Genomic DNA, 10,461 nt, shown 5'->3' on the forward strand with positions numbered 1-10,461 from the left:
ATGGAACATGATATTTACTTAATATCCTAATGATTTTTGGCATAAAAGAAAAATTGATAATTTTGACACATACAGTGTTTTTTTGTCTATTGCTCCAAATATACCCCAGCGACTTAAGACTGGTTTTGTGCTCCAGGGTCACATATTTAATTCCTATTCTTTTTATCTTCTTTAAGAATTACAAGGTAATGCTCTCTCTCTCTTATAGTACCACCGCAATTTAATGAAGCTTTTTTCACCCTAACTTCCCATAATCCAATATATATTCAGAATTTTAAAAGGTATAATAACTGTAAATGCATTAATACAACCATTTATTGAACAAGGTGATTTTACAGATCAACTATATATATATATATATATATATATATATATAGCAACAGCTCCACACAGGGCTTTCACAAGGAATTCTGGACCATGTGAATGTTTAAAGTTTAAAGTTATTTGGCAGAAGCATGCACAATCTTTGCCACAGCTGGGTTTTGGGTCACCCTAAACCTGTGGGCCATGAGGATTTGTCACACATTACCCCTAACTTTACTAACAACTGCACCAACAGCTACACCAACAGCTCCACCAACAAATACACCAACAGCTGCACCAGCAGGGCCACCGATAAGTCCACAAGCTGCACCAACAGCCCCACCAATACACATACCGATAAATTCACCAGCAACCATATTTCGACCAAGTGCAAAAGTTGATAGACGCAAAGTAGGCTGATACTTGGTTAAAAAATTTTTAAATTCAGGATTTTCACTTTGTCTTTCTACTTCCTCCTTTAAAATTCTCCCAGTCTCATCTTGTCTTTGTTCCTCCTCTTGTTGTTTTCTCTCCTCTTGCTCTCTCTGTCTTCTCTTTTCTTCCTCTCGTCTGAATCTCTGAGCATCTTCAAACATCTGATTACTGTAATGTCCTCCTCCTTTCTGCTCTATCATTGAGTCAGTCTTCTGCAGAAGATCATTCACCTGCTCTCTGCTATTCTGAATTTCATTGTTGAAGACGTGAAATCTGCCAAGTAGATGTCTTAAAGCACAGTTCTCCTCAGTGAGGTTCTCTATATTTTGTCCTTTCAGCTGATCTCTGTGAGTGAAGAGAATGATGGAGTATTGTAACACGTCCTGACCAAACATCATCTCAATCATCTGAGGAATCTGCTGCTCCTGTTCAGTGAATCTGTCAATTACTCTGAAGACAATGAGAAATGCATGAGGTCCAGGACTGGATAAATAAACACTTCTTGCTATCTCTGTCATTAACTCTTCAGGTTTCAGTTGTGTGTCAAAGAATCCAGGAGTATCGACTACAGTCACAGATCTGCCTGAAACAGTGGCGTGTTTCTCTGAACATTCACAGGTTACTGAATTAATTTTCAGCACAGATCTAAACTCTTTCTTTCCCAGTATTGTGTTTCCAGCTGCACTTTTCCCAACACCACTTTTACCCAGAAGAACAATCCTCCTGCATGAGTGACTTGAGACGGGAGCGTCTGGTTCATTACGAGTGTTTGGACTGACATGAATCCGTCTGAGTCCTCCTCCATCTGATGATTTATATAAAAAGAAAACAGATGTAAGTAGTCGTTTACAGGACAACCCTTCAAGAAAAAACACCATGATAGAAAAAAACACCAGTGATCAAACTAACAACTTTCCAGTTAACAGTCCTGAGCTTATATATTAGCTTATATATAGCTGGATTTTATTACAGGTCTGTAAACTCAAACCTGCTCATTTCAAAACCGGTGTTATTAGGGTGAAGCAAAGTTATTATTTGCAGAATTTGACAGAGTTTTACAATTGCGGTAGTCTAATCAAGAAATACATGTTTTGTTTTGTTTTTTTGCTATTTTTAAGCACTTTCCTGGATGTTGTTAAGAACAATGGTCAATTATTGTTGTTTTTATTGTGATTCATAAAAAGCTGATTGATTGATTGATTGATTGATTGATTAACCATCCTGAAACCTTTGTTGGGTAGCTCAAGTTAGTATAGTGCACCTCTGTTGTAGGCTATACTTGCAGAAACATTTTAAAATGTGACAATTGAGTTGATAATTCAGCTGGTTTGTAAACATATTAATAATAATAACAGAATAAAATGAAATTGATAATTACTTCATCTGTATCACAATCTTATGCACTTAGTGAAGCAGTACTGAGATATACTCATAAGTATAAGATAAGACTCACCCTTTACTCCAAAAGATCTCTGGAGAATTTTTACTAGCAGTAATCGAGCTTGGTCACTATGTCCTTTTATCTTGTTGTTGAACACATGGTATCGCTGATCATATTTCTGAATGAGTTTCTTCAGTGCTTCAGTCTCGTTGATGAATTCATTTATGGTCTTGTTTTCCTCTTGTAGTTCGTCTCCTCTGGTGAAGAGAATCCAGGTTTTTTCCAAGTGTTTTTCTCCCAGCAGCTTCTCAATCTTCTCCACAGTTTTTATCTCTTCTTCAGTGAAACTATCAGCTTTGATAACCAGCAAAAATGCACAGGGACCAGATTCACATTTCAGGAGAACCTTATCCAGTATCTTCTGAATCTCTTCTGTACTCATCTTTGGGTCATAGAATCCAGGTGTGTCATAAACAGTGACTGGAAACCCATTAACAGTCCCAGATTTCACAGCTACATCTCGAGTGACTGATTTGGAGCTTTTCTCTGACATGAAAACTTCTCGTCCCAGTATTGTGTTTCCTGACACAGTCTTCCCAGCTCGTTTTTTCCCCAGTAAAAGTACGTTCAGTTGTGCATTTGATTCCATTTCTGATGTGTGGCCTAAAAAAAAAAAAAAAACTCTGTAAAAATCTGTAATATATAAGAAACATGTAACAACATTTTGCAATAGACATCAGAGAAAAATCTGAATTCTTACCACACTGATGTTCACTGCTTTCCAGCTCTTTTTTCCTTATTGATGCAGTGTTGAACATCTCTCCAGTGTAGCTCTGCTGTTGATTCTCATTAAACAGATGCTCAATCTTCTTCATCAGGTCTCTCATCTTTGATTGGTTGTTCATCATCTTGTTGCAGGTCTGATATCTTCCTCCACATTTCTCCAGCAGTTGCTGCAGATCTGGGTTTCTCTTCAGATCATCTTTTATAGTGTTACACTCTTTTTCTCTCTCATAGGTGAAGAGAATCATCACAAACTGAAGAACTTTGTCACCAAACACTCTCTGAAGCCATTCCAGACTCATCTTATCATCATTGGTTAACTGGCCCAGTCGCACGACAAAGATGAAGACATGGATTTCATTTTCATTTACTAGCTGTTCAATGTGATGATCCACACAGTCCAGGTAAAGTTCAGCCTCGTGTAAGTCAATCATGTTGAACACAGAGATCTGGCGTTCTGATATCTTCTTCTGTAAAGGATTGATCCTGGATACTTCAGTGTTTTCCATATGTGTCTGTTTTTCTCCAAGTAGAAGGTTTTCATGTCCAAACTGGACTGATGAAGAGTTTCCAAATAGCACAATGGACAGACTGGGAAACTTATAGCCTAGAATAGATAAATAGATATAGTGATTTGTTGTTAAACACATCAATAAACTGCAATGTAAGTCTTTTTACAAAGAGTTTTTTTTGTTTTGTTACTGATGCTGCTGTCTGATAAATCAGAGTCACACTGTTGTTCAATCTCTATAAATGAGTCCATGGTATAATCTGGATTTGAAACTGTCATTATATAACTGGAAAATAATATTATAAACAACAATAAAAATAAATAAATAAACAACTATAAGAAATCATATCAATCTCTAAAATCTCAGCCCTGTTACTCATAGAAAAACTAACAGGACTGACTAACAGTAACATGAGTGAGTAGTGTCCTCTGGTGAAGTGATTTATCAGTGTAAATATTAGGCTACATCCTTATTAATCGAAATAAATTTAGATTTATTCAGAAAGATCTTTCCCCCTACATTTTGACTTTCCACCCACACTAAAACAATGCTTATGTCCTGTGAAAACTGAGCTTTTTACAGACTCTCTCCCACAATTTGACCCATATTTGTTTTTGCATTATAGTGTGGACTTTGAAAATGAATGTATTTAAAAATAATGGTGCATATTAAGTCATGTGCTGCACATTCTACAGATAGATATCTCTGGTCGTCACGGTACAATCCTGCAAGTGTGACAGAAAAATTACCCACAACTGTGATCACCTGTGAAAAAACAATATGGAAAATTCCTTCATATTAAAGGGGTCATATGATGCTGCTAAAAATAACATTATTTTGTGTATTTGGTGTAACAGTCAAAGGACCCTATTTTTTATTTTATTTTTTTTTACAGATTTTTCTTAGTGTTATTACTTAGAGTGGGATATTTTGCTAATAAAATAATAATTTCAATAATGAGAACTTTATGTCTGGTCTATCATCTTAGTAAGATTTTATTATATTTTATGCATGCACAGTAAAGTGATTTACTGTAAGCATTTTTTAGACATTTCAGTGTAGACAAGCAACTTCTGAAATACACTAACGTAGACAGAGAGAGTTTCCAGACAAAATGCAATTTTTTGGATTAATGTGGATGTAGCTGATCCTTAGTTAATGTAATACTATTCACATAAATTTTGAAGTTCCCCCTTGGTAGAAATTGCAGGAGCCCCCTGTACTCAATCCTACCTTTCCTTTCAATAGCAAAGCCCCTGTTTCCAGGTATGGCTAAAGAAAATACGGATGAAAACATTACATGTATTTGGCCGAATACTACTTATCAGGTCACAGAGGTTAATGTAACAGTGTAACAGTACATTGCCAAAACTATTGTGATGTGTTATTTATTGCAGTGGACGTGTGTTAGGCACATAGTCAAGGTTGTTCATCTGAATGGCAGTGACTGGGGCCCATGTATTTGAAGATGCATGAGATTCTGGGTTTTATTATGCAGAAGAACATGTAGAGAAGCCATACTACAAGAAGCCAGAAACACTCACCCATGGAAGGCTGCACGGGAAGGAGCGAGATATATCCACTCCCCTCTCTGTGTCTCTCCCTCCATCTCGCTTTAATTCTCTGTCCACCTCCTTCACTGTACATAATTGTAAACACAAAGAACATTCCTTCAACACAGAAATCTCTCTGTTACACACACACACACACACACACACACACACACACACACACACACACACGCACACACCTAGATGCCCTAACCCTAATCCTAACCCACACTCTAACCTTACATTTTTACAGTGAACTTAGCCGTCATTCACATAACCCTCACAGAACATTTGCAAAACACTAGATTTAAATAAAAACATGATTTTGCAGATTCACAAGCCTTTTTAACCAGTGAGGTCTGGCTCACTAGACAGTGTTTAACAGGTTTCACTATTAGTGAGGACATTAAACACCTCACAAATGTAGTCAAACCTGTATACAAACAAACATTCCTGTTACCCTGTATGTTTATTTCTGTTACTAAATAATTTTTCTTAAAAAAAAAATAATACAAAAAAAAATACACATGAGTTTTGGTAACAGGACTGATAAAAATACATGTTCTGAATAATAAAATATATATGTTATGAGATTCAGTTTGGAAAAAAAGAAAAATTAATTAACTTTTATTTGGAAGAGTTACAACAAAAAATGGCACCCATTCGGTGCAATGGCCCAAAAATTCCAACATATTTTTAATTAAAAACAGTAGTTTGCATGACTGGATCCCAAAGAATACAATTCAAATAAAAATAACAAAATAAATAAGCTAAACGTCTACACAATCTCAAATTTATTAAAAATCTCTGTAGAATAAAATAAGTCCTTTACAAACAAACAAACAAACAAACAAACACTAAATAAACAAACAAACAATAAATTAATAAATACATAAATAAATAAAAATCACAGTCCATCTAATGCACAGAAAAGACATTAGAATTAAAACAGGCTTGCAAACATTTGAGCTGCGAACTTGACCAATGGGGTGATGGGGGGTTTGGAGGAAACATTAAAAAAAATTAAATAAAAAAACAAGCTAAACCTGTAGAACCAGAGTTTTATCTGACATCTGTACATGCCTAGTAGGTAAAGTCATCATGATTGGGACAGTTTTCTTTATTATAAAATTATGTAAAATAAAGTTGTGATGATTAGGACAGTTTTCTTTGTCATGAAATTATGTAAAATAACTGTTGCAATGCTGCAGAACAAATAACTTCACAACAAAAATAGCAATGCACAGTGCGAAAACTGCAATATTTGCTTTTATAAATTTGATTTTCATACAAAAATCCATATATATGTGTTTGTGCATATATATATATATATATATATATATATATATCTTGACATAGATATACTCTCTATTATGTAAAATAACTGTTGCAATGCTGCAGAACAAATAACTTCACAACAAAAATAGCAATGCACAGTGCGAAAACTGCAATATTTGCTTTTATAAATTTGATTTTCATACAAAAATCCATATATATGTGTTTGTGCATATATATATATATATATATATATATATATATCTTGACATAGGGATACTCACTCTGATTCTGACGACAGCTAGTCTGCTTTGCAAATGCACATCAGGCACAAGAATATTCTTCATCTATTGAATGAAAATGACAGAAACGAGTGGAATCACAAAACTACAGTTTAGTTATATACCTACTACATTAAGATAGTGAATAGAATTAAGTTATCTGTCAGTCTGCTAAGCTTCTGAGTTCCAAAAAGCAAAAGTCCTGTGCTAGTCTTTATGTAGACATGCAAAAAAAAAAAAAAAAGTATATGTTCCTTTAAATCACATGACATCATTCTTTCAGGCCACAACAGGCTACATATCTCAAGAAACTATAATGAATGTAGGCAGCACAGAATGAGGAAGTGAGCTCAACATTCCAAAACATATAACATGCTCTTCTTCTCTGCACAGCATCAAGTTCAAAGCATGTGTAACTTAGTGGGCCTTTTACCTAGTAGAAAATTGTACAATGTATGATGGGCACAGACTAATAATTCAGATTGTCCTCAAGGGTGTCTTTACTTTTAGTGTACAGTATATTATCTAATAAGTATCTCTAGTCTCTTTCTGTTCTTCAATATATATATATATATATATATATATATATATATATACACATTTACATCAATTAATTTTGAGGATTAATATCTGAGATAAATATTAAACTGCATATAGACAATTTATTGAGTTTCTGGTCACATGATTTGTTGAAGAGGCATCTGATCTCAAACTCCACATCAACGCTGCTGCTATAGCCTCAACACACGTTTACTATTTATCTAAATGAGGACATCATATAGACTTCTATTGTTTTTAGATACAGAGAGTTATGGATTTTATAAGCTAATCCTACCCCTTACAAAAAAACTTCCTGCATTTTTACAAAAAAAAAAAAAAAACTTTATTTTTATACCTGTTTTACAAATGAGGACATTTCCAAAGGGAGGTTTTTGGAGATTTTGTCAACAATGCATTGCATAACAATGTTTGGCAGCAATGTTATCCGTGGCCCATATGTCTCTCCAGGATTCAGCAAAAGTCGATTTAGTCGATTTTAGATATATTTCTGGATGTTTCATATGAAGAAGGACCCAACTTCATTCTCTACTTCAGTCAGACAGACAGAGAGACAGACAGACAAATACATTCGCCAAGGTTTAGGTGGATATTTTAAACACGAGTACAAATTATCTAAAACATTTTCGTCGCCGCGGGTCTGACACGTCGAGCCGCTGTTTCGCTGGAGTTACTGAGAGTCACAGCGCCTCCTTCCGGAGACAAACAGCAGCACATTATACGGAAGTGAAAGTGAAAGTATGCGGCAACAGTTCTGACATTTTTTTGAAGCGCATTATCTGACAGAAAACATTTCTCCTCAACTATGTTTCTTTTGTCCTTCTGAACAAGTTTTCCTCCACAAACAAAACCGTCAAGACTGAAAATAAAGATACTGTATTTGTAATGCATATCAGTCCTGTGAGAGACTGGCCTATCCGGCAGATGTGAGAGTTAAAGAATAAGTAGTAGTATATGATTTTCTTTATTTCATGTCTTATTAAATTGTCGTAGTATTTCACACAGAAAGCTATTTCATTTCATATGACGTTATTGTCCTTGTAATGATTAGTCATAAACATGACCAGATCTAACTGAATTTCAGTCGACAGCAGTGGCGGCTCGTGGGTTTTAAAATAGAGGCGGCACACTAATTGTATTGGTCTGGGGATCCCGCCGATTATTATTATTATTATTTGCTTAACCTCTTTAAAATGGCTTTTTGGTTGCTTTTAGTCAGAAAACGTAAAGAAAACGACATACATACAGCATATCGCTACTCATAAGTACTTGGTACATTATCAGCGCAGCGGCAGACGTTCGAACTAATATCAGGTAATTTACGTCTCTATGATGACTGGGTGATATCAGGAGGTTAGCCTCCCCCATGAGGGTTCTTTTCTCAACACTCCTCAGCGCTGAAAGTGAACACTCGATGCTGATTGGCTAATTTTTGTTACCAACGGAGGCACGAGAGCTCAGCTCTCCCCAGGCCTGCCCCTCCCCTTCTCTATCATTAGCGGTCGCAATTACACCAACAGATTCGGCACATTCGCGATAGAAAAGCGGCGCTTTCACGTTATTTTATTACAACTGAAATTAAAAAAAAAAACAAAAAAAAAAAACATTGAGACAGGAACTGAAATGAATTGTGAATTTTATTAACATTAAATCGTCCTCCTCCCATTTTCACCTCAAAATTATGGGGAAGCTGTGCCTCCCCTGACGAGCCGCCACTGGTTGACAGTCTCCTATGGGACAAACTACATGAGATAGGGACCTAGGCCTACATAAACACTCTTAAAACACTCTAAGACTTAAATTTAGACTCAAAGTCTACAAACCAGCAGTTTTAAGACAGTTGGCATACAACCAAGATATCCATTATTAAAATCAAATCACTAAAGAGTATGTATGAGTTGTAAAAAAAAAATAAATTAAAAAAAAAAAATAAAATAAAAAAAAATCACAAAGCATGACAAAAGTGACAAGTGATCTCTGCATGTCACTCATTGATGGTGGCTGTGGACGAGCCCCGAGGACCGTTTTTCTTCAGCTTCTTCATGATAGACGCGTACTGCTTACTCCTTTCCTCCTCAGTCAGCCAAGATGGATTGATCTCCAGGAATTTATATGCATCTTTTGACTGAACGCTGAAGACGCCCTGCGCTCGCTGAGAGCATGCACCAAATCTCTGCCAGTACTGAAAGATTAATGACATGCCAGCATTAAACACCGTGACACAAACTCCTGTTGGCTGAAATCACTCAATATTGCCTACATAGTGAAAGTCCCATCACTTCAATAAACTTCAATAAAAGGAGCTCCATTGATAAATCATTTATAATAAACACTGCAATGTCACACACAAAAAAAAAAAAAAACACTGTGCATTTCGTGGCATTTTGTTCACCGAAAAATGCAAATTGTCATTAATTACTCCAAACCTCTAAGACTTTCGTTCATCTTGGGAACACAAATGAAGGACTTTAGTGAAATCTGACAGCTTTCTGTCCCTCCTTTCAGTTAGACTCTGCAACTTCCAGAACAGGAGTAAGAACAACATTAAACAATCAATGAGACTCCAGTGGTTTAACCTTAACAGTTAGATTATTAATTTACAAAATGTATTTCTCCAACGTGCATTCATAAGAGCATCTACCAAGTTAAACTTTGGTTTAACTGCAATTTTATGGAAAATACTGTCGCATGGTCACATGGAGTACTTTAGTAATGCATTTATTGCTACGTTTCTGGGCTGTCAGTGGTGGAACAGAAATCTCTCAGATTTCATTAATTTCATTTGTCTCATCAAACATTAAAAATGTTAACATCTGGGAGACAGAAGAGCAGACATACAGATAAATCGTAAAATGTGTAACGCAAAAGAGAGCTCAATCCAGTCTGGTTTTCTGTTGCCCACAGAGAGCCACCTCTCAGTGCACAAGTACTGAATTGAGCACTCTTTTGCACTTGAATGGAATGAAAACAAAACAATGGTGAGTATTCATGTAACACAGTCAATCATGTCTTAAGTGAACAAACAGTTAGGAAAATAACAGATGTGTATCAGTATATAGAGTGCAACAGCTGGGTTCTATTCGATTGCTTGTACCGTCCTCAATTGTAAGTTGCTTTGAATAAAAGCTTCTGCTAAATGATTAAAATGTAAAACATTAAACAGCACAACAGTCCAACATTGATAATAAATGAGCATTTTAGAATAATTAGAATGATTTCTGAAAGATCATGCAACACTGAAGACTGGAGCAATGGCTGATAAATTCTTCATCTTTGATCACAGGAATAAGTTACATTTTAAATGCATATTAAAACAGAAAACCATTATTACCATTGGTAATAACATTTAACAGTATTACCGTTTTTTTTTTTTTTTTTTTTTT

General features: G+C 35.5%; 2 protein-coding genes across 2 annotated transcripts in view; both read right to left on the reverse strand.

The window, feature by feature from the left end:
• Window positions 1-467: 467 nt before the first annotated feature.
• Window positions 468-3,481, reverse strand: LOC107674480 (GTPase IMAP family member 8-like). The gene is made up of 3 exons (XM_016468457.1): window positions 2,880-3,481; window positions 2,192-2,782; window positions 468-1,543 (listed from the first exon to the last, which is right to left on the reverse strand). The coding sequence occupies exons 1-3, from the start codon at window positions 3,409-3,411 to the stop codon at window positions 519-521; spliced, it is 2,148 nt and encodes a 715-aa protein (XP_016323943.1). The 5' UTR covers window positions 3,412-3,481; the 3' UTR covers window positions 468-518.
• Window positions 3,482-8,736: 5,255 nt separating this feature from the next.
• Window positions 8,737-10,461, reverse strand: part of LOC107674493 (uncharacterized) — a 15,582-nt gene continuing 13,857 nt past the window's right edge. The window contains exon 7 of the mRNA XM_016468474.1: window positions 8,737-9,260. Within this exon, the coding sequence (XP_016323960.1) occupies window positions 9,063-9,260 (198 nt within the window). The 3' untranslated portion in view covers window positions 8,737-9,062. The remainder of the gene's footprint in view (window positions 9,261-10,461) is intronic.

Source organism: Sinocyclocheilus anshuiensis, unplaced genomic scaffold (assembly GCF_001515605.1).
Source record: "Sinocyclocheilus anshuiensis isolate Anshui unplaced genomic scaffold, SAMN03320099.WGS_v1.1 scaffold1073, whole genome shotgun sequence".
NCBI classification, from domain to species: Eukaryota; Metazoa; Chordata; class Actinopteri; order Cypriniformes; family Cyprinidae; genus Sinocyclocheilus; species Sinocyclocheilus anshuiensis.